Source organism: Anas acuta, chromosome 20, assembly GCF_963932015.1.
Source record: "Anas acuta chromosome 20, bAnaAcu1.1, whole genome shotgun sequence".
Taxonomy (NCBI): Eukaryota; Metazoa; Chordata; class Aves; order Anseriformes; family Anatidae; genus Anas; species Anas acuta.
The window spans coordinates 8,253,510-8,277,129 of NC_088998.1; the positions used below are offsets into that span (position 1 = coordinate 8,253,510).

General features: G+C 57.1%; 1 protein-coding gene across 1 annotated transcript; it reads right to left on the reverse strand.

The window, feature by feature from the left end:
* Nucleotides 1-354: 354 nt before the first annotated feature.
* PTPA (protein phosphatase 2 phosphatase activator) lies at nucleotides 355-23,583 on the reverse strand. The gene is made up of 10 exons (XM_068657360.1): nucleotides 23,438-23,583; nucleotides 21,894-21,994; nucleotides 20,611-20,697; nucleotides 16,036-16,161; nucleotides 15,704-15,821; nucleotides 14,165-14,264; nucleotides 12,290-12,414; nucleotides 11,695-11,795; nucleotides 7,117-7,224; nucleotides 355-2,652 (listed from the first exon to the last, which is right to left on the reverse strand). Exons 1-10 carry the CDS (start codon nucleotides 23,460-23,462, stop codon nucleotides 2,578-2,580), a joined length of 966 nt encoding a protein of 321 aa, XP_068513461.1. The 5' UTR covers nucleotides 23,463-23,583; the 3' UTR covers nucleotides 355-2,577.
* Nucleotides 23,584-23,620: the final 37 nt, after the last annotated feature.

A 23,620-nucleotide genomic window follows, 5' to 3' on the forward strand; every position in this document is an offset into this window, starting at 1 on the left:
ATCTGAAGAAAAAGGGTTCCCGTTCCCAGCCAGCCTCAGGAACAAGGCTCAGACGTCCTTTGGTCACGAGAGGCTCTGATCTTCGAGAAGAATTTGCTGGCTTGGGAGCAGGCGGCGCACATCGCCCACCTGCCAAACCCAAGCTGGGAAAGGGGGGAGGCGTAGCACAGAAATTAAATAATAAAACACTGTGAGACAGAAAAAAAAGAGGCTAGCAAGGGCACAAAGAACATGCAAGACCCCAACAAACACGACAAATGCCCCCGCACAGCACCTGCCCAAGGCTGTGGCCAGCAGCAAACACCCCGCAGCGGGAGCAGATCCCAGCCCAAGAGAGACCAACGCAGGCACCGGTGCAAAACACAGAGACTTTAATTAAAACCACGAGGTCGGCAGAGGTGGGGGAGCTGCTCTGGGCACGGAGCAGCCCCGGGTGCTGCTGCTGCATGCGCGGACCCAGCGGGACAGGAGCAGAGCCCCCCAAGGGCCAGCGGCACCGGGGGAGGTGGAGGAAGGTGAGAGACCGGGTGCCACGCTACGGGGACACGTCCCGAGTGGTGGGTGAGACTCAAAAATTAGCTGCTTGAAGTCCCAAAAGCCCTGGCAGGATAAAAGTGCAGAGTCGTGCAAGCAAAAGCTCTCCGTAAGCCCCGTCCCACCTCCCCACCCGTTTTTGGTGCTGAATTTCACATTTTTGGTGTCCCTCCCAGCATTTAGAGCATGGATGGATGTCGGCATTCCCACCCGTCCTTCTACATGCAGCCCCATTCCCCTAAGATCACCGGGAGAGACGCGTTCCCATCCCTTGGGCAGCTTTGGGACCCCCCGGTTTTAGCTCAGCCCCCGCCAGCCAGACGCCGTGCAGCCTCTAAAGCAGGGGGACACTTGCCAAAAAGCCACGCAGCGAGGCGAAGGGACACCAATGGAGGAGCCTGGGGTCCCTGCTCCAGCACCCCCTGGGCCCTGCGGACACGCAGATCTCCTGCCCCGCTCCCGGAGCGGATCCCTTCGGAGAGCCGAGGTGATGGGCACACATCCTGGTAACAGCTTGGCAGTAAAACAAGGCTTGAGGCTGTCATTTTCATTTCAAATGCGCTTTTATAAAGTTGTTCCGGGCAGCTCAGGAGGTCCTGGCCCCGTCCCCCCCAGCTGCCAGCCCAGGACCAAGCCACACCACAGCCAGGACAGAAAATTCGGCTCCAGCTCTGCAGGGACCTGCATCTCCCTGCCCTAACCCAGCCTCTCCTCCTGCTCTGCCTCCCTGAGCTCCTCGGAGAACCTTCACAAGGAGGAGGGACCAAGACAAATGGACACAACTCTGCTCAAACCTGGCACCAGCCACTTCTGCCCCCCCAAGGTGATGCTGGCCCCGCTCCGGATCCTGGCCCCATTCATTCCTCTGCTGCTGGTGGCACTGGGAGCGTGGTTCCTGCTGCCTGAGGTCCAGCACAGCAGCACCAGCAGGCAATAAGAAGGGAAAATAGCTTTTTTTTTTTTTTTTTTCCAGGTACAAGCCGCTGTCCTGGACTACTTAACGCCTTTTGTTTCCAGCACAGGTAGCACAAGGCGTGCAAAGCCGCATGCTCGCCCCCACGCTGCCTTCGCTCCGGGGATGCCGCCCTGGAAGAGCTGGGACCGTGCTGCCTGGTGGGGAAAGCTCCTCGCTGGGGGCTGCTCTGGTTTCTGACCACGCAGCAGCAACCCCGGTGGCCACCTCGCCCCGCTGAGGCCAGCAAAGCAGAGAGGAGGAGATGGGGAGCGCAGGGGGGCAAGGCTGACCCCAAATGATGCCTGAACAGCGATGAGGGTGGGATGGTTTGTGCCCGATCCCTACGGAGGGGAGGGAGCCTGGGCAGGCACAGCTCCAGCAGCGTCTTTGCACAGCCATCCCCACGCAGCCGGGACCCTCAGCTCCAACCCAGACCCCGCAGCCCAGCAAACTCCTCGCTTCACCCGAGAGAAGAGGCGGTGGTGCGAAAGGAAGACCCGGGGAAGCTCGCAGAGGAGATGGAGGGAGAAGGGAGGTGGCTTTGCTCACCTAGGAGAAGGGAGAGGCGGCACCCTGGGCTTCCAGCAACCCGCAGCCCTTCCCTCCAGCTTCCTTTACCCACTCAGCAACCCCCCGTGCAAGCAGAGGTGGCCGCGTGCAGGCTCACCCCTCGCAGTGCTTTCCAAACCAAACAGCAACAGGAAACTTCGATGAAATTCAAAAGAGAAACTGCAGTTACCCCTGCCCAGCGCGTGCACGCGTGCCTTCCTCCCCCCCACCTCGACACCCCCCTTCCTCCCGGGAAGGAAAAAGCAAGGGGCAATCAGCTGCAAGGCAGCCCCTCGTCAAACCCCCTCGGTGCCCAAATCCGCGGGCGCAGCAGAGCGGGGGGCGTGCAGGAGGAGCTGCTCTGGTCCCGTCTCTCCCGTGCGAGGCCGCCGAGTGCTTGGGATCCGTGGTTTGCCCGATGGGGATGCGCAGGAACGAAGGGGCCGTGCGACGGGGCGAGGTGATGAGGAAGGGGGCGAGGGGTAGGAGGAAGAGCGCCGCGCTGCGCCTCCACGGCCTCGGCTCCTCCCGCGGCCTCCTTAGGACGTCACGGGCTGGATGGGGAGCAGGCTGCCGAACTTGAAGTGCTGGATGACGGGGAACTTCTCCAGGCACTGCAGGAGAGGGGAAGATAAATGAGGGGTGAGTTCGGGAGGCATTTCCCACCTGGCACAGGCAGCCGGAGCTACGCTCTGCCCCCGGGCACGGGAGGAGGCAGCGAGCTCGGGGCTGCTGGCTCAGATCGGGCAGAGCAGCAGCTTGTGTGGGGGCCCAGTCTGATGCCCCCCACCCCATATTCCAGCAGGCTCTTCACCCCAGTAACACTTCATACTGGCGGCACCCCCTGAACATCCCCTTTCGCCGAGCCAGAGCCTTTTCCTTGCCGCAATTCAGGCCAGGAGCACAAGCTGAAGAGGGATGTTTGTGTCAGCAGCTTTCTCCCTCGCCGCCTCCCAGTGCTCTAGCTGCTTTCCTTTGAAGAGTTTCACCCTCCAAACCCTTGGAGAAGCACAGAAACCCCCTGGGGAGGAGGCTCTCCATGCCCAGGACAGTGCCAGCATTGAGGCACCACCTTGCAGCCACGAGGCGCTGCCCAAATCACGCTGCAGACTGGTTTTTGTCAGCCACGTCCCAGTGAGCCCAGTCACAGCCAGGCTCTGTGCTCACCTTCCTGCCAGGGGCTGTGGTCAACGACCAGGGCAACAATTTTCCAAAACCTGCCCGACGGAGCCGCTCAGAGCTCTATTTTTGAGTCATTACGGACTCAGACCGCCCAAAAACTCAGGCAGGACGTGGAGCAGACTCATCTTCAGCCACACATCAACAAGGGCGCTGGGGGCACGGCGAATGAGATGAGAAGAGAAAGTGGCCACCAGGTAGGAGGCCAAGTTCTGCCCTCCCTAGCTTGCACAATCTAAAGAAGAGATCTCCAGGTCTTGGAAAGCCTCTCTCCTGTTCCCAGACGGTTCTGGGGACAGGACTCTTACTCCACAGGAGAGGTGAAGTTCCACCAAAGCACAGCAGCTACGAGCTAAGAGGAGTCCAGCAAGACCCAGCAAATCCTTGGCACCAGCAGCTCAGAGCCAGGGCAAGGGGGAAGAGCTGCAGAGGAGCAGCAGGAGGGTGCCCGACCCCACCAGCTCCTGGCCCTAACCAGCAGCCCCTCAGGCAGACCTCGGGACAAAAATTCAGGGCCCGTTCCTCCAGGCACTCGTGGCAAAGCACGGTTCTTTCTTACCAAAGGGAGGTGAGCTCCATCCCCGGGCAGCCACAGCTCTCCTTTCCACGGAGAAGAGCCTCGAGCCCTGCCTGAGCACGGCTCCTTACCCCACGCAGGGCACAGGCAGAGGAAGGCTGCCCACACGCTGTCAGCACGGGCAAGCAGTGGGATTTGTGCTCAGAAGCCCAGGCCTGAAGCAATCCCATTGGAAGCAGAGGTCAGACAACTTCCAAGGAAACCAAACCGCTCGCAAGCAGGCTGGAGACAAAATAAGTTTGGAGGCGGTGAAAATACACCACGGGTGTATTTGCCCTTGGGGAAAAAAAGTCATAAAAAAATTCACAAGCCTCCCAGGCAAGGCACCATCAAGAAGCAAGTCCCATAACCATTGGGGCACGGCACCTTCGAAGCCTCCCCAACATTTGCAAGCACGCAGAGGGGCCCCAATCCCTCTGCACAACCACTCAGACAAACCCTGAGAGGAAGCAGCAGCGCAGGACGGTGGTGATGTGAAGGAAGGACGGGGAGAAATGAATACTGGGGATGTTGACAGCTGGAAATGTCAGCCCAACTGGCTCCAAGGAGCCCCACGGAAGACCAAACTGGTTTGGGCTCCCGATGAAGAAACTTCACCAGCAGTTGGAAGAATGGGAAGGAATCCGTGCCAGTTCGCACATCGACAGCCCGAGAAGAAAGGAGCGGAGACACTTCTCCTCCTCCTCCCCTCTCCAGCAGGACTGGCACAAATGGTGTGGATTATCAGAGGTGCCAAGAGGATCCTCTCCGCACAGAACTGCCGCAGCCAGCACCAGCTCGATGGAGGGGACAGGCTTTTTCTATTCTTCCCATCAGCCCGAGCACGCTGAAGTCCTGGCTTGAGACTCAACTGGGGAGTAGCTTCGTGCATCGAGTCCAACCTTTAAAGATGGAACTGGGACTGGATTAGTTACAATGGAAAGTATTTCCCGTCTGCCTGCAGTAGAGAAGGAAAGGTCAGGAGACTCAAAAGCAGGCTCAGGGGAAAAACATCAAGGCTGCTGCTTTAACCACACTGTTCTGCCGACTTCTTCACTCGCCTTTGAAGGAGAGAACAAGAAAAGCCCTTGCACTTCCAAGCTAACTCTTCTTCACCCATTATATTTATATTATAAATAGGCACATTTGAGATTTCATAAACACGCAGAGCAGAAGACACGCTGCCTTGAAGCTGCTGCCTGTCCTCAGACCCTGTAGCAAGCACGCTGGAGGGCCTGGATCCAGGCAAGAGCACATGGCCGTGCCTGAGGCTCGTGCTGGCTGTTTAAAGTCATCCCATAGCGGGGATGGCCAAGAAACAAAGCGCCCGGACTGTGCGTTAAACAAACCAGGCCTGGGAAATGCCCCACTTCTGCCAAGTGAGAGCGAGCCTCCCATTTCTGCTGGTCTGCTCCCGGTGCCGAGCCCTCCTCGGTCACCCCCAGATGTGTCAGGGAGCTGGACCATTGGAGCCTCCATCCTCGATTCCATCTGAGCTAATTGCGAACTGTGATCAGAGGGTGTAGACACAGGTAGGGAGAGGGTGAGGAGGAAATCTCGCTCTCACGCTAGCCAGTCAGCCAAAAAGCAGCCTTACAAACCCAAACCTTTCCCCTCTTCACTGCCATGAACTCAGATTCCTCAGCAAGCCTCCCTCTTCTTTGCCCTTCCAGGTGAACGCAGGCCCCGTGCAGTGCCCAGAGAGGACTCTGCTGCACGAGGGCCATCACTTGGGATTAGTCCTTGAAGACCCGCGAGTGTTTTTGGAGGAAAAAGCTAAATTTGAAGTCACGCAGCAGTTTGGTTGAGTCAACATTTCCTGTACCTTAGCCTAAATTTGTGTTCTCACTCTTCCCAGCAGCTTTTGCATTCTCCCAGACACAGCTGCCTCTCGGGGTATTTCTAGAAACCCACCAGGTCCAGCATTTCCAAACAGAAAGTCATCTGTTATTTAAAATAGATGGCGGCCTCCACAAAAGACCATGCCTTGGGTGTACCCAGAATCAACCAGAGCCTTTCCCACACCCTAGAAGGCCCCAAAGCTGCTCTGTCCCTAACGAGTCGGGTAAAACTGCCAGCACGTGGTGACCCCATGGCACCAGCACACTGCACCCAACCACAGCAGGGTGCGTGGGGAGCCTGGGGAATATCAGAACCCATCCAAAGAGTGGGAAAACCAAGGCAGCACAGCAGCCCTTGCTCCAACCCCAGGATTTAGGGACCCTGTGCTTGATTTAGCAGTGCTCCCAGGGCTGGGGACTCTCTGCCAGGACCCCCAGCTCTCCCAGCAGAGCCTCCAGCTCAGGGTTTCCCAGCACAGAGGCACCCCTCGGGGCGGGGGGGGGGTCGACCCCCAGCCTCGAACTCTCCTCCTCGGAGGCCGGGAGGAAAGCTGAGCTGGGGGCGGAAGGAGCCAGCGGGCCTGGGAGTGACACCTCGCAGATTAGAGAGGTATGTGGCCTGGAACCTAAACACAGGATGTGAAGTGCAGAGGAAGGGCTGGGGGAGGGAGAGCGCTTGGGTTCGGCACAGTTAACCCCTTTGTGCGCTGCTGCCGCCCGCCCAGCCTCTGCCCCACATCCCAGGAATGGGAGCAGAGCCCACAGGGTGTAGGAATAACTCCTTCAAGCCCTACCTGAGGGGATGTTACACCCCTAGCAGCGGGCAGCTGCGCCCCCCCTGCTCCTCTCCATCATTTTTGGCACGGCCGCTGCCTCCCCTCGGCCGGGTCCTGCTGGAGACCCACGCGTTGCAGTTCCTGTCCCGCTTCCTCAAGTTCAGGGTTAGCTTCGGCAGGAAGGAGAGATAAGGGAGGGCCAGAACTGCCCCGTTCCCCGGGTCAGGGTTCGCCAGGAAAGCCTGCGGAGGCTGGCGGGTGGAGGATTGCCAAGCCCCGGAGGCCGCGGCCTCACCAGTCTGGTGCTCTGCGCAGACACGGCGCGCGGCCAGGGGAGGCGGGCAGGAGGCGTTCAGCCCGCTCCGGGGCTTTTAAAAACAAGGGATGGGGTTAAACCGAGCCTCCTCCAGCTGGGAACAGAGCGGGGTGGGAAGCAGGAAGGTGTGTTAAGATGCTAGACCTCGTTTTGGAGGCCTCGAGTCTCGCACTGTGGGGAAAGTCAAGAAATTGGGGAAGCCGCGCCTGCAAGGAAGGGCAGCTGGGGACTGGTTTTTGGGGCAAACACCGGGCAGGCAGGAGCCTCCGTCTGCCCTGCCCAAGGTCCCCGAGCCACGTTTGGCACAGAGCAGCTGCTGGGTGCGACGGGACCCCCACACCGAGGGGCACGAGGCAGCAGAGCCGAGGGGGTGAGGCTGAGCCAGGCCCCCCCTTGCCCACGGCGCTCACCTCGGCCTTGTACATGCGGATGAGGCCCTGGTTGACCTTGGACCAGGAGGGCACGGCGCTGATGTTCCAGAGCTGGTTGGAGTGCTCAGCGAAGGGACCCGTCTTCATCTGAAAGAGACCCAAAAGCAGAGCTGAGGCACGGGGCCGGGCGGGATGCTCGCAGCCCGGCGGTGACTCAAGCTCACGCTCTCCCCGCAGGGCCCTGCGACCCACGTGCCGCCCGATCCTGCCTCCTTCCCTCCCCTCCTTCCTTCCCTCCTGCTGCAGCCACATCGCATGAAGCCCTGGCAATCCACCCCTGACGACATCAAGCCTTTTTCTGCCGCTTTGCTCCCCAAAACCTCCCCACGCACACCTCTCCTTTAACAGCCACGTTAAAAAAAAAAAAAAAAACACCTCAGCCCCATTCTGCCCCCAGCAGAGCTCGGCTTAACGCCGTTCCTATCCTACCCAGAGCCCTCCCAGCTCAGCACCGCTGGGCTTTCCAAGAAAATAATGACTCATTCCCCCTCCAACTCAACAACAAGCAGCAGCAGCGACGGCCGCGCTGCCTTCCCTGCGCGCAGAGGGCAGCTCCTGCCTGGAGCACGAGGCCCTGGGGCGGGCAGGAGCAGAGGGAATGTGCTCCAACCCCGCTCTCCAACCAGGCTCCAAAGCTGCTTTTTGGTGTTATTTGTTTGAGACACTCCGGCGTTTCTCCTCCCAGGGCGAGGGGTTTGGAGGAGGGAGGGCAAGGGGAGGGGGGGAGCTGCAATCAGGGACAGTTGCAGGCAGACTCCCCGGGTAGCTCTCTCCCTTCTTCTCCGTGAACAAAAACAGACCCTCGGGGAGAAGAAGAAATATAACGCAGCCTCTCTGCCTGAGCGAAGTTCCCATGACATCAGAAACCACAAGGCCGAAGCTCACGCTAGAAAGGAACGTGGGGAGGGAGGAATCTCTTGGACTCCCGTTCTCCACTCGGGGTTGAACATCGAACTAACCCCTTCCCTCCACGCGGGCACGGGCTCGATCTGCTCGGAGGACAACGCGCTTCGAGCAGGCTGACCTCGGGGCTGGAGCTCTGCTGCTCTGCAAAAACCTGGCCCTGCTTTTTCACGAGCTGGGCAGTGACTGCTGAGCCGCTGAGCCCTTCCTGCTCCCCTCCGCCGTGTGTTTCCCTCGCAGATTTGAGATGAAATGTGCAAAAAGCACATTTTTTTGCGATTTGAGATGAAATCCGCAAAGCACAACAGCACCGGTGTGCCATGAAGTGTGGGATTTGGCACCGGTGGGCACCACGTGGCGGGGGAACAGGGGGCACGCGTGTGGCCGAGCCCGGCGTGCCGGGTCACCAAGCACCCCCCGGCAGGGCAGGGCTGGTTGTGTGTGTTTCAACGCCAAACCTTCCTCCAGCATCGCCATCCTCGGTGCGGGCACAGCTTGCAGCAGCCCCCACAAGCGCGTTTTTTTGCTTTCTTCCCTCCTTCCTGAGCCGCAGAGGATGAGCGGGGAGCGCGCGGAGGCGGCGAGCTCGGGCAGCCGGCCCCACCATCCAGCCCGTTAGCTCCCTGAGCCCCCTGGCACGGCCACGAGCGTGGCCCCCCTGGACCCAGGAGGGAAGGCTCGGCTATTGTTTCAAACTGGGGCGGGAGGAGAATGGGGAACAAGGGGGAAAATGAGCTCATTTCAGCCACAAAGGGAGAAGAGGGAGAAAGCGAGCGGGCTGGGGGGGGGAGCGAGAGCGGCAGCGAGCGCGCTGCAGTCCCGCAGTGACCCCAGGGGAACGGAGTGAGTCAGAGCAGCCATATTGAGCAGGAAATTACTCACAGACGCTGCGTTCCTGCCTCTCCGTTCCCAAGAGAATCAGCCTTTTGTAAATGGTTCCTCTGTCAGTAACTGGGGGAGGGGGACGGCTGAGGCTGTGCTTTCCTGTCAGCTCCTTCCCTTCCAGCCGAAACCCGAGCCCTCCCTTCCCAAACCTCCAAATTTAGAAGCCAGATTGGAGATGAAATTCTTGCTGCCTGCCCTGGGCTCTTAAAGCAACACAACCCTGGCTGCTCCACGCCGCCCAGCCGCCCACGGAGGGGGCCCAATGTGCCCTAGGTGCCCCCCGGGGAGCTGGCGCTTGCAGCGGGCTTCGGTTTCAGCTGGCTCAAGAGCAGGCTCCGTGTTTTGCCCCCTACGAGGACGATGCTGTTCAAAGAGAGCATCTGGGTGGCTTCAGGGGGTGACACACAGCACCCTGGGCTGCACTCACAGCTCAGGAACAGGCAGCACCCTGCTGAGCTGGAGGCTCCATCACCGCTCCTGCTGCGCACACCAGGACGACCCCAAACCAACCTCACCCTGAGCACCAGCCTGCTTTCTGCCTGCAGCACCTTGGAGAACAAGGCGACAGCAGGGGATAAGCTCAAGCCCCGGCCAGTCCTGTAACCCTCCATCCGTTCACAGCTCAAGCATTTTGGATCTAAAAACCACCCCCCAGATTTCCCAACACCACTCCGGCTTGCGTAAGGCTCGCTGCCGTGTCCATGTGCAGCGCGGGGTGGTGCTCGGGGAGGAGGTTGCAGCGGGTTCAGACTGGCCACCATCCCGCCGTGTTACTTTAAGAGCCCCGAGGTTTAAACATCCACGTGGCAAAGCACCACCACCACCACCACGGTGTACACTCACATCCCTGAGACGTCACCCAGAGGCTGAGAAAAATATCTGCTCCCGAGAATATTCGCTGGGTTGAAAGAAAAACAACCTACCCTGCTCGTAGCTGGCTGAAACAAAACCTGCTCTCACGTCAGTAAAACCTCCCAGACCCGGGATGGGAGCTGCTGCGGTGTTTACTGTTTGTTTTACACCTTTAAAGGAGGGCTGTTCTCAGCTGAAAAGCTCGGAAGAAAATAATATCATTAATGTCTTAAAGTCGTTAATCCCTTCTATCGTTTCGCCTGGTATTTTGTTTTGTTGTTGATTTTGGAGAGAAAGCGAGCGTTCGGGGCTGTCTCAGCACCCCCTAGTGGCAGTAACAACCTTCCCAAGCGTTTTAAGGGAGAAAAATCACATCTTTTTTTACAAAAAAATAAAAGGGAACAGAGCTCGCAGGAAAACGGATTGAAAATATCATGCGTTTGACAGCTCAGGTTGTGGCAATCCCTGAGCAGCTCACACCAGGGGTGACCGACAGGAGGTTTCCCTGCCACCAGGTGGCACCGAGGAGCTCAGCAGAGAAACCATGATTCCGAATAAACGTGGGGAAAAAAAGAAGTGAAATTGCTCATTAAAAAAGCCTCCCGAAAAGCTACGTTTCTGCAGGCAAAAGCAGAGCAACCAGAAGCAGCCTGGTGCTGGGTATTTTAACTTCACGTGTCATCTGCGTACTGCAGGATTTTCTGTACACGTAAGAAACGTGTTTTTATGTTTTTTTAACAGGCTAGTACGCTGTCTTCATGTTACAGATGCCCAAAATAAAATAAATCTGAGAGCATCTTGGCTCCTGCTTGCAGCGAGGCCGAAGCAGGAGCGGATTTCCTGTCCTCAGCTCAGCCCCTTCAGGCAGTGCCTCTCCCCTGTCCATGGCATGATTTAAATCTGCACCGAAGGTTAAATCCTGCGAGGTGCTCAGCACCAACGAGCCCTACTAGATTCAGCAGGGCTTGATGCAGCATCTCCTGGGGTTTGGGCCAAGGGCTCCTATGAAAATTTCCTACGGGAAAGGGTAAGTTCGTATTCTGCAACCTCCCTTCTCATCTCATCACTAGATGAGAGAAGGGAGAGGGGGGAAAAGCAAAGAGAACAAAGGGGAAGAGCCGCACTCTGTCCTTCAAAATTAATCCCATCACCTCTTTCTTGCCAGAGACAGGAAATCCCTCACCACAACAGAGCATGTGGTTCTCCCCTCCCTACCCAGACCGTGCAGTAGGGGGGGGACGATAAAAACACAGGCAGGTCGCTCGCTGCAGCTGAGAGAAGGAAGCTGTGAGCTCCTGCGCTCAGAAACATTGCCCGTGGATGGGAACAGGCAGAGCATCGCCAGTCCCTTGCCCAAAGACCCCAGAATACACGAGCAGAAGCACGGTCCTGATCCCGGTCCTGATAACAGCTGGCTGAACCTCAGCACTCTCCCCCCTCCGGATCGTTTGCAAGAAAAGGCACATTTAACGGGCAACTCCTGGCAGAATCTGCTCAGATCTGGAGGAGAACGAGCTGCACGGAGGTATGGGAGCCTGCCCTAAGCAAGGGGAGGCCCAGGACCTGCCAGGCAGCGCCCAACGACTGGAGGCAAGGGAGGTTATCTTGGCAAGCCCAGCTGTTTTGCAGCTTCCACTTCGTCTTCCTAGCACACTTACAAGCACCAGTCTTCTCCATCCAAGTTCCCACTGACTGATCCAAGCGATGATCCGAGGCTATTTTGTTTGATATCCACAACCCATCCAGCTTAATTACGCTTTCCCTTCAATATCTCTGTTTCAGCTCATTCAAGGAGAGCACCTCAGACACAACAATGAATCTTCCGCGCACCTCCACGAGAGCAAACCAAGGAGGAAGAGAAAACCACAGCCAGAACTGTCTAATGTCAGGAGCACTTCCCTGTGGGACAAACCTCACCTCTGTAATGAAGAGGATGCACTCCAGGAACATGAAGTCTTTATGGTTTTCGTTTACCACCTTCTCATCAACAAAGTGGCGAGGCTCCAGATTCGGATGGTCTGAAAAGAGTAAAAGACAATAGGAAGTGAGCTGTATGGCACCCCTTTCTGAAAGCACGTTCAGTGAGGTCTTGTCCTGTCCCTCCTTCACAAGAAGGATTCTCCCACCACAGCTTTTCAGGAGTCAGCACAGAGCTGCTCCCTTCCATCTCCTCTCCAACGCTAATGCCTTAGCAATGAGAGCAACTGGTAAGCTCTCCAGGGCAGAAAATGTGTTTTCTAGCACCAAAAACAAGGCTCGCCTTTCAAAAAGCTTGTAGTACTGCAATAAAGACAGCTGTACTGCACAACGAAGCCTTCCATCTCCCAACCTAGGCAACCAGCTTTATTTGGAAAGCTGAGAAAAAAATCCAAGCCCCAAGCAAACCCTGGCGCTGTATTACACAAATTCGACACATTTGAATTTAAAAGTCAGTCCCAAGCCCCATCAGCTTTGCAACCCAGACAGACAGGGCAGAGGGCAGGCTGGGACACGAGCAGACTTTTATTAGTACCTATCAGCTGGGAACTGCCCCATATGAAAGGTAGGAACTGGAAGTCATCCAAGCCCCAGACGCCCTGGCTGCCAGCAGGCTCCATCCTGTAGGTCTTCTGAAGTTTTCGCATCACTTCTAGGTACCTGATACGAAAGAGAGGAGTTAAGGCAAGGCTGCCTTCCGGACTCCAAACACAAAATCCACACCTCTCCCTTTGCCAAACACATAGGAAACCCAAACAGACAGGCTATTTACTCTTGGAGGGTCCCAAACCCACTTTTGGGCACAACAGAAAACCACGATTCGAATTTAGCAGCTGAGGGAGCACCAGGAGGAAGCCTTGAGACAGCAAGGGACTCAGGTTAACAGAAGGAAAACGATGAGCTGCCAGCACAATGCCCACTCGGATGAAATTACAATCAATGGGCATTCAGCATCACCTCTCTCAAACGAGATTTCCAAGCCTTTGTAGCTAGAGGGCTGCTGTAACCAACCCCGTTGTGTTCAGGCTACCTGAAGAAACATCAGCTACCCCCAAATCCACCCACGTTTGAGGACGAGGACTCACAGCCTGTTTCCATTACTCAGCTACAAACACCACAACGCTCTGAGGGGATGGGAAACAGGATTTTGCCCGGGGGGAGAGGCTGGAAGTGGGTGATGCTGGCAGGGTAATAGGAAAGCAACAAATCAGCTGGGCCTCAAGCTCCACCAGAGAGAGCCGATGCCAATAACGTTCTGCATCACCTAGCCTTTCGTACCCCACACAGAATTTTCTCTCCTCATTGACTTACATGAGGATAAGAACAATCAGCTGGGCAAAGGACACAAACTGTAGCACTTGCGAGTAGGGCCTCCAATACGTTGGGGTATATAGGATGTATATTCAGCTCCTCTGCCACAGAAAGCAGCCTGACAGCAGGTATAGCAGCAAATGCCAGCACTTCTTAAAAACTGCGGACTTGGTTTTGTTTTGTTTTTACACCAAATTCACTAAGAAAGCAAGTGACAGGCATTGATTTCATCTGCAGTGTCTGATGTCGGTGCAGATCTGTCCCCACCCGCACTGTTATTTGAAAACATTGATACTTCTCACTCCCCTCCATAACTTGCAGAAGAGCTCAGAAAGCTTTCTGCCTTACAGCAACCACTACTTCCACTTTTCAGGTGGAAAATTAAAGCTGGAAGTACTGCTGAAGGAAATTGTTTCCATGCCACCAAACAGCGCCGCAGCTGGGATTAGATCTCTGGGCTCCACATGCCCAGTCCGCTGGTTTCATCAATACCAACTCCAGCTCCTGGGCTGGAAACACATCTAGAGGAGCAGTGGAGGCCCGGTAGTTTCACATACTATTTCTTTTAATGCCTGAAGAGATGTGAGATCAGCTGATCAGATATTGTTGTTGATCACGAAGCACAGGACTTCACCCACATACCTCTGCAGAGCTCAATCCCTTGCACCTGACTGAACTGACTTCCCAGAAAGGCAGCCAGCCTCTAAAAGAGGAGGTGCTGTCAGCCCTTTAGGAAAGTAAAAGTACCTCTACCTCCTTATTTTGTTTAAATTTGCCTTCTGTTTTCTCATTCTGCCCTTCTGTAGGCCAGCAAGCCCTTCAGCACTCACGCTCTCTGATTGCGCATACGGCTTCATGGCAGGCCCTTGATTTTCACAGCTCACACCCCAGAAACAGGATCTTGTTATCAAGATCTTATCTTCTAACTTCCAAATGGGTGTGGATGAATGGAAGAAAGGGGGCACGATCAGCACAAAGCACAGGAAGAGTCTGGTGGACAGGACAGCTCACACACCTCAGACAGCTGCACCGGGACAGCATCTGAGGTGTGCCCTCACACAGCCTGATGTTTCCAGCCCTTCTCCTTCTGTTACCTCACCTGTTAAATACTTTAAAGACAATGGCCATCTGGTCATCCACTCTGAGAACACCGATTTTGCAGAGGCAGCAGAGGAAGGCTGCAAACGCAGCTTCGTGCCCTGGAGTAAAAAGAGATGAGAGGTGATGCCGGTGCTCCTGGTCCACCAGGACAACCCCTGTGGGCACCACAGCAGCTCCTCAGAAACCCCAGCAGTCCCATTCCCCTAGAAAAACCCCAGCCAGCTGTCCCTAAGGTGCTTCCTTATCCTATTAAGGACAAGAGATGACGGTATTTCATCCCCACATAGTACCCACCCAAAATATATCTGCTAGATAACTGTAGGGGTGCTATTAACTTCGAGAAAAAAAAAGTTCCTGTGGAAAACCAGCTCCAGCACTGGGTGTGCTGGGAGCAAGGCAGGAGCTCGGCACAGCAGGGGAAGCGGAGCGCTGCAGAGTCGTCTGCTCAGAGGATGTGAGCGAACCTCACATCTGCAAGTAAACAGATTTCCTCCCACTTCAAAAATATCTGTGTCGGAAGGATGCAGATCCCGTGACGCTGCCAGGAACAGGCCGTCCCAGAAGGTACCGGGATCTCTGGCTGACCCTCAGCAGCTCGGTCCTCCGGCTAACAGCAGGGAAAGCAACAACCAGCAAAAGCAGAGCGATGTTTTTTTGGTGGAAGGGCCCACAGAACAAGGAAGAGCACGAGATCAGCAGCCCCACGCTGTAAAGTGCAGCTCCCAGTGTACGAACAAAGTGTACCCAGGGTCTAGGCACTGCGAGTCAGGACACGGGACACAGGGTTGGGACACGCAGGAGGGGAGGAAAGGCTGAATTTCCTTCCCCAGGCTGACAAAATCCCAGCCCGTGGGTCCCTTTCCAAAGACAACATCTCCCCCTGGTGCTGGCGAGTCGCAGCTCTCCTAGCAAGCGCTGCTCAGCCTCCAGCTCTTCAGCCTTTCACCCACGTCCTCCTCCTCTTCCTCTCCTTGCCCCAGTCCGTGTTTCCTTGCACCCACAACGTCCTGCTCCCCTGCCGCGTGGTGGGGACAGCCCTGTCAGCACACCTGCCCTCCAGACAGAGGAGCAGAGCATGGCTTCACACCAACGAGGCTGGATTTGCCTGCACAATCACTCCAGCCTGCAATTTGTTACCCTTTTTGGTGCAAAATGCTTTAACGTTCACATTTTCAAGTCCCCCTGTAAGCAGCGACGTCACTTCAAGGCAGCACCAGACCTTGAGCGCTTCCCACTGCCCACAAACTTGCTTCCCAGTCTGCTCACAACTCCAGCAATTTTATTTTATTCTAAATGGCCCGTCGTGGATCAGCCGTGTGATACAGCTGGATGTGCTAAGGCTGCTCCTACAGCCCTGCTCCCAGCCCCAGCTCTCTCCCAGGCCCTTTGGTCCCAGCCCACAACGAACGTAGGGGTGAGGAGGAAGGTGTTTGTAGCAAGCTGGCACTATGAAAAGTTGCTAAAACACATTTAAATACACACAGGGCCAGGCTTCAGAGGGTTGCTACCCAAGGAAGACCAGCCGTGAGCCAGGTACCTGTGCCGTAGTCGATGCGGGTGGAATTCCCCACAGCCTCCTTCAGGTACACGGCCACTTCTGGGGCAGCACTGGCCAAATGCTTGGGGATCACCGCTGCCACCAAATTTTCTGCTTCCTGGAAGACAGAGAAGGCTCCCTGAAGTGAGTACAGACCTGTCACAGTCCCCACGGGCAAGGCACCATCCCCCCTGCTCACACACAGGGGGAGGAGGCTGATCCTTCACAGCTCCCCTGCGTAACACAAAGTGCTGGAGCCGTTCTGTCACCCCACCGAACACGCTGCCCTCCTGCAGGAGCCGCACTGAACGTTACAGGTGAAAGAGGCTCACCTGGTCTAGCTTGGCGTACCAGGTCCTGAAGGCTTTGTTCCCGAAGCGAGAAGGCTGATCCACCGGCGGGGTTTCATCGATCCATCTGTCGAGGGTGTTGAGGAGAGCCACCAGCTTCTCAATGGGCTGCGGGGACACGGAGAGGAAGGGGTCAGAGACATGAAACAGAACATAACCCCTCAGGCGCCACCACCCCTGCCCTGTTCTGGGGCCTTTAAAGCCCACGCCGTCCTTCCCAGCGGTGGAAAGCAGGACTGGGATGTGCCAACCCACCCCAAAAAGCAGAGGCCAGGCAATCCTCGTTCCCCTCAGATCACCCAGTACAAAGCCCAGCCCCGGGCAGGCTCTCCAGTCGCCCACGCAGCCTTTCATCAGCTGCAACAGCAACCGTGCTCTAAAACCTCAGGGAGAGCTGAAGCAAGCTCCCAGCTGCAGGACGTGCAGGGCTGACGAGCAGGGAGCTGCTGCCCAAGTCGGGGATCTCCAGCACAAAACCCAGGCGCTGCATCTTTAGGGTCCTGCACGTCCCACAGGACAGAAGCTTCCCTTCTCAAGGCCTCTCAGCCTTCTCCTGGGGTGTTTCGGGAGCCAGGAGCAGCAGGCAGGGTGTTTGCACTTGCACAGCACCCAGCTGGGCCCAATTCACCCTTTTTTGTGTGCCCTTGGTGCTTCAACCTCGTCCCAGCCAGGCTGCCAGGGCAGCTCCAGCCCCACGCCACCTCGCAAATACGCTCACAAGCTGGGCAGCACCACGGAAGCTCTGGGAATCCTCACTGCCAACCTCGGGAGCCTGCCAGGAGGATCTGGGATTCTCCTCGGCTGCCTCCGAGCAGGCAGAGAGGCGGCAGCAGCCACAGCAGCTGGGCAGGCCCTGGGCGATGCGCGGGCTCCCGTCTCGAGAGGGGAATTCCTCCTTCAAGGGGGGACAAAGAGGACGGCAGCAGCAGGCGGCTGCTTTGACTTTGCTGGAGGCATCGACCGCGCTGAAGCCGGCTGGGTCTCCTGGGCTGCGCTTCAATTCTGCCTGCCGGGAGGACGAGCAAACAGCCGAGCCCAGCAAGTTTGCAGCCCTTGAAGCGCCACTCGAAGGGGGCAGGGAGGAGGGGAGAAGCAGAAGGCTGAGCCGCCGACCCTCCCCAGCACCTCTGCTCCCGGGGGTGGTGCTCCCTGGGAGCTGAGGGTGACACAGGGTGGGAGGAGGAGAGCCCAGCACGCAGGGAGCACAAACGACCCCGCTGCAGGTGCCCCAAGGGATGCAGCAGGACAGAGGCTGAGGGTCCGCTCGCACCCCAAAATGCACCCCAGAAAGCCAGCCCCTCCCCGCTGAGCTGGGTCAGGTTGGGGCTCAGCCCTACCCCTTCCCGGCTGCTGCATCCCCCTCCAGTGAAGCGAGAGCAGCCCCGGCACTGGGCTGCATTAAATAATTAAATCCTGCTGGTGATTTATCCCCCCCTGGCACCAGCACTTTGTTACGAGTGGCTCCCGGATTCCCAACCCCTCTCGGTGCCAGCTGGGTGGTGGGGCCGGGCTCCTTCCCCCTCCCCAAATCCTCCTGCAGGTCTGGGGGAGGCCAAAACCTCCCCTTCCCCTTCCCCACTCGCTGGCTTTAAAGGGATTAAGAAGCCCGGTGAACGCGGGGCGAGCAGGACCCAGCTGCTGGCTCAGCCGCCCCGATAAATAATTAAAGAGATGCAGCTCGTTTGGGGCAGGCAGCCCTTTGAAAAAAAAAATATAAATAAATAAATTAAGGGGTTGGGGGGGGAGGTTATTAAAAGCAGCAGCTTCCCATTGTCCTGCAGAGGAAACTCGGGCACGCGGGGCTGACCCCAGCCCGGGGAGGGAGGGAGGGGGAGAGCAGAGCTTACGGGAACACCACCGTCAGCGCCGCCCGCAGCCCTGTTTTGCCTGGCTAGGTTTTTTTTTTTAAGCTCTATTTTTGCTTTTACCTTTCCAGCGATCAAAGCAAGGGCAGCCGCAGCGCCCCCCCCTCTCTCTCTGCTCTTCCCGTTGTGCTGATTTTGCATCCCCTTGACCCTCAGCCTGCCACGGGTCCCAAAGGCGAGCTGCCGAGCCTCCTGCCGACCCGTCAGCAGCTCTCCGGAGCAGGGGCCGGGCAGGAGGAGGTGCTGAGGAGGCACTGCAGCAGCCAGGGCTGCCCGCAGGGACCCAGCCTGCTCCCCGTGGGCTCCTCGGGCCCTGCCTGGAGCAGGGAGCTGCTAAATCAGGGCTTTTGCTGCTTCCTTCCTAGAGCCAGAGCAAGTCACTGTGCTGGCCAGCTTCTCCCAGCACCAGGGAGGTGGTTGGGCTGTGTAAAGGCAAGCCTGCACCTCTCAGGGCCAAAATTAACCTTCCCCTCGCTGCGCTGCTCCTCGGAGCCAGGTCACAGCCCTAAAAAGCTGCCCCAGGCCCCGCACAGATCACCAGGAGCAGCACGCCCTCTGGGAGGAGGCAGCTCGCAGCCTGTCAACCCCGCAGCCTCGTGCATGATCCCCAGCCACCAACCCACCCCTCGCTGCTCCTCGGGTGCTTCCAGCAAAGCTCCGGGCAGCTTCTGAGAGCAGAGCAAGCTCAGCACGGCTCAGAAGGGGCTCAGACCCCGGAGGATCCATCTCTCAATGCAGCAGGCACCTCGGTATCGACACGCACCACTCCGGAAAGCACCAGGCTGCCTCTCTGCAAGCAGAGCAGACCACGCTCTCTTTTTTTTTTTTTTTTTCCCTTTTTTTTTTCCCCTCCTCCCCGTGGCAAAGCGCTCGCAGGAAGCCGCAGAGGAGCCGCCGGCAGCAGGAAGAATTCCAGGAGGTCGTTTCCCAAAGAGAAGGCGTCCCCGGCGTTTAATCAGGGAGGAAGATGGGACGGCACCAAAGCACCTCGGCAGCAGGTACAGCAAAAAAAAAGAGAAGAAAGCGGAGCGGAGATGCAAGCAGAGGCCACGAGGGGCCGAGCCTTTAAAAGCCACGGCGAGCGGCTTGATCTACAAACGGAGCCTCGCGAGCAGGCAGCCTCATCAACAAGGCAGCCCAGGGGATGCTCCACCTGTGCCTCGAGTCACAGGTTTGTGCTCTCCCCCGTGTGAGGGTAACGGGATGTGTTCCCTGACACTTCCCAGGTCGATGGGATCGTGGCTCTTGTTTATTGCCTGCGCTGGAGCCGCATGTGGAGCACGTTTGTTGCAGGAGGGATCCGGACACAGCCCGGACACAGCTACTGGGAGACGGCTGGCGGCTCAAAGAGGTTGGAGGAAGAGGGATTTGTTTTCCTCCCCCTTTGTTTTGTTCGTTTTTTAATGCTTTGTTTCCCTGGAACTGCTCTGTGAGCGAGCAAGATCGTGACAAAGACAGAACTCAGAGGTGAAATGCAAACAGCAGAAAGCAGGAGCGGCGTTTGCCGGCACATTCTGCCGAATTAAAGGGACAAAAGAGGGCCACAAAGCCTGCTGGAGAGGCATTCATCACCCCTGAGCCCCCCCACGAGCTACAAGCAAGTTTTTCATTCACACCCGGGTTCCTTGAAGGGGAGGCCGGACCTGACGTGCCCATTTCAGACAGAAAGGAGCAGGGTAAAGATCATCACAGGCTGCCTTCAGACACCAGAACAGGCTCTAGAAGCACACAGCCCCAGCCTGCTTCCCGTCCTGCCCTGATCTTCTCCAGGCAGGCTGCTCCCAGCTGTCTGGCACAGCTGTGATAAGCTCCAGCAGTAAAAAGATAGCCGAGAAGCTCCTCGCTGCAACACAAAACAAGGGAGAACTTGTGCCTGGGACAACTTTCCCCAAGCCTGGGGCCAGGCAGTGACATCAGAGGGTGCCTGCCCCCCTTTCCGACACCCACAGCAGCCCCAAACGATCCTGCCGTGCCCCCAAAAGGAGAACGGGCATTAAAAGTGGCCCAGCACCAGGCAGAGCCAGGCAATTGGCACCTGCACTGGGCAATCCTGCCTCACAGGCTGAATTTGCCCCCCAGCCCGGCTCTGTATCATGCTTCTTGGCCCCCGCAGCCCTGCGCAGGGCACCTGGGGATGCAAATCCAGCTGGGCACACCCTGAGCTCACACACAGCCAGACCTCGCGCTGCTCAGCCATGGTATGGGATGAGATGGGCGCTGGTAACACAGCCTGAGCAGCGAGGAAACCAAGGGACAGGGAAAAAGCCTTGGACAAGGTCACACAGCTCCCTCTCTGGCAGCAGGAGAAGCAGGAACACAACAGACACCTCAGCCTTCTGGCTGCAGCCAGCGGGGAGGACCAGAACACCCCTGACTGAAGCCAGACTGCAAAAGCAGGGACAAAACACGGCCCTTCTGCATCTTCTTTCCACCAGCAGCTTCCATCCGCCTGTAACTCGCTCCTTTTCCTACCCCAAAGGTACACGGAGAGCCCCTGCATCCTGCTGGGAGCACCGCAGGCTGACGTTTTGCATCCCCGAGCACAGCACAACCACATTTCGTCTCCCTGGCTGCCAATTCGCTCCTTGCTTCGGAAAAATATTGTAGAGACCAAAAAAAAAAAAAGCAGAAAAAGCAGAAAAAAAAAAAAAAAAAGGAGGGAGAAACGAGTGGATCCAAACTCCCCTCCTACCTCTGAGACTTTGTAGTCGCAGGTCAGCTTCTTGCCTCTGACGCCTTCGTTCAGGGTGAGGATGAAGCCCATGTAGTCCGCGTAGGCCTGCGAGCACAGCCGAGAGGGGAGGGCGTGAGGGAGCAGCCACAGCCTGTCTGACCCACTGCTGTGGCACGGGAGCATCCCGGCACCCCGAGGGAGCCCTTCCCAGAGCACAGCTTCCCAGAGGCAGCCGGTGACTGCACCGAGAGCTCTGCTCTTAAAACTATAGGGGGGAGAGTCCTAAGGAAGCTCACGCCGTCCCTGAAATCCTTCCCTCAGCTCCCTGCCTCTCATCGGGTCAAATTCAAAGTCCCTGGCTCTGCAGAGTCTCAGCTGTGTCCAAACATCCTGCTCTGCACTGCTTCTCCCAGACCCGTGCTGTTATCTCCCCTTTCTCCCTTCTGCTCTTCTCCTGTGTGCACGTGAGATGCAGAAATGGGGGACCAATATTTTCTTTAAATGTGCTGCTTTTGAAGCATCAAACCCCGAGCAGCTCCAAGCCTCTGAACTGGCCAGACTCGCATGCTGCCACCTCTTCCTCCTTGGGACACTCCTGGACAGAAATAATCCTGGTCAGAACCAAGCCCGTGAGCCCAGGAGCCTCAGTAAAGGGAGCTGCATCCACAGCTTGGCTCGAGACCTGCCTAATTGCAGCTTCTCAGATCAGTCATCAAGCAAGAACTCGTTCCTAAGCAGCAGGACCAACAGGAGGGACGAGTCTGGGCCGTAACCCCAATCCCTCAAAGGCAGAGGGCAGAGAAGCTGCCTGCCCCACGCGTTATAAACAGAAATTACCCAGGAAATTGAAGGCCTTGGCTCTTTCCACAGAGCAAGGTGGGCAGGCAGCAGGAATCCACCCACCCTGACGCTATCAGAGGCCAGGCAGCAGCACCACGTCCAAGCTGAGTTCAAACAGCACGGGGTGAACCCAGTTTTGCTATAACTTACGGGCTAGGCGGGGTGAAATAGCGACCAGCTTCTACTCCTGCACGCTGGCAGGGAGCAGCAGCAACGCTCACACACCCCCAGCCTCCCCCAGCCTTTGGGCTCTCCCTGGCTCACACCTTTCTGGGAACATTTGGCTGCCAGGCTCCACACCGCCTCCCTGCCAAGTCATTTTCCTACAGACAGGCAGCGACTCTCCCTCTCTAACACAGATCAATTAATTTCTCATTACTTGCCCACACCTGGTTTTCCCCAGTGGCTGTTCCCAGCGCGGGCCTGGCACTCGCCAGGTTTCCCTGAACCCAGGGCCATACCTGAGAGCGTTTCCACTTGCCCATGTCAGAAACGATGTTGATCTCCTTCTTGGGGATCATGAAGTTCTGCTGGATGGGAGGAGTCATCTCCTCCGAGGCGCCTGCGAGATGCAAGGAAGGAGTAAAACAGAGACAGCGGAGAATTAACCTTCCCCTCCTAGAAATCAGCAGTAATTTCCCAGGAGACAGAAGGCAAACAAACCCATCCCAGCCTGCGCCATCATCTCGCTGTGTCCCACTCACACAGGATCGTTTTCAATCCCCAGAAACACTCCCCTAAGGACATGTCGGGGCAGCAGAAGGCTGCGTTAGGTTTGTTTTCGCTCCCAAAGACACGTTTCCAATCCAGGCAGAGAGGTTTGCAGGAGCCAGCACGGACAACGCGCAGCCAGTTTCATTATTTGTGCCCAGGGAGGACAAACCTCGGGTCATGCAGCACCGAACCTCCCTGACAAACTAACCCTGCCTGGCTTTCAGGGTGCGAGGCACGAAACACATTCCCCTAAAAGGGATGATTCCTGCAAAGACAAAGCAGGAGCTGTTCAGGAGATGGCCACAGCCCCCAGCCCATGGGCTTGATGGGACCCAGCACCTTCCAGGAGGAAGCTACAAAGAGTATTTAAAAAATTTTATGATTTATTTTAAATCATAAAGCTCTGCCAGAGCCCAGTTAACATAAATTTTAGTGTGTGTGCTGATCCTGAACGCAGCTCTTCCCCTGGGCATCCCAACCGAAACACGTTCCTGTAAGGACAACTTTAAGCAGCACGATTAAAGCAGACCCCGGTTAGGGAAACTGGGTGCCAATACGAATTTGGGAGTTCTCTTGGGATTAAAATTCATCATTTTAATCCTAGGAAACCTGCAGGCGTTTGTTCAGCCCTGGCTCTGCACCGGGCTCCTCCGAACCGGAGCTCCCCAGGACACCGCGGGCTGTGTTGGCATCGAGGCACTCGGCAGCAGATGGGGGGAAAGGGAACCCAAAATCCCAGGAAATGTGCAGAATTTGCTACAGATTGGTCACATAACCCTCAAAAATGATTCCCCACCTGAGAGCTGGTGTTAGGTTTGTCCCTGCCCATAGGGTTCCAGGAAAACCAAGGGTACAGGGATGAGAGGAACAAAATGTGAGGGATTTAGAAGATGTGTCCCTGGCTTCGGGAAATTCACCCCGTGACGGAGCTCCTTATAACAAAAAAAGGGGATTTTCCCCCCAAAAAGGGGCGCTTTTCCCCCCAAAAAAAGGGGAAGCTCCCCCCGCAAAAAGGGGAGCTCCTCCCCACAAGGGCGGCTCCTCTTCCTCCAGAAGGGCACTTCTCCCCCCAAAAGGGCAGCTCCCTGCCCCAAAAAGGGAACTTTTTCCCCAAAAAGGGCGGCCCCCCCTCAAAAAAAAAGGGGTTTTCTCCTCCCTAACCGCAGCTTCCCCCCAAAAAACAGCTTAGCCCCCAACCGCCTCCCCAAAAAGCCGCCCCATCCCCAATTCCCCCGAGTCCCCAGGACCCCGTCAGGGCCCCGCCAGCCCCCGGCCGCGCTCCCCCCGTCACCTGCCCGCTGCTCGCTCGCTGCCATCTTCCCGGAGCCCGGCCGCCGCCGCCGCCACCTCTCCCCTCTCACCCCCAGGCCGCGCTGAAGCCGCCGGCGGCCATCTTTGAGAAGGGCAGGCCGCCTAGCACTGACGGGCAGCGGCTGGAAACCGCCGGCATGGCCCCTCCCGGCCGCCGTCGCGC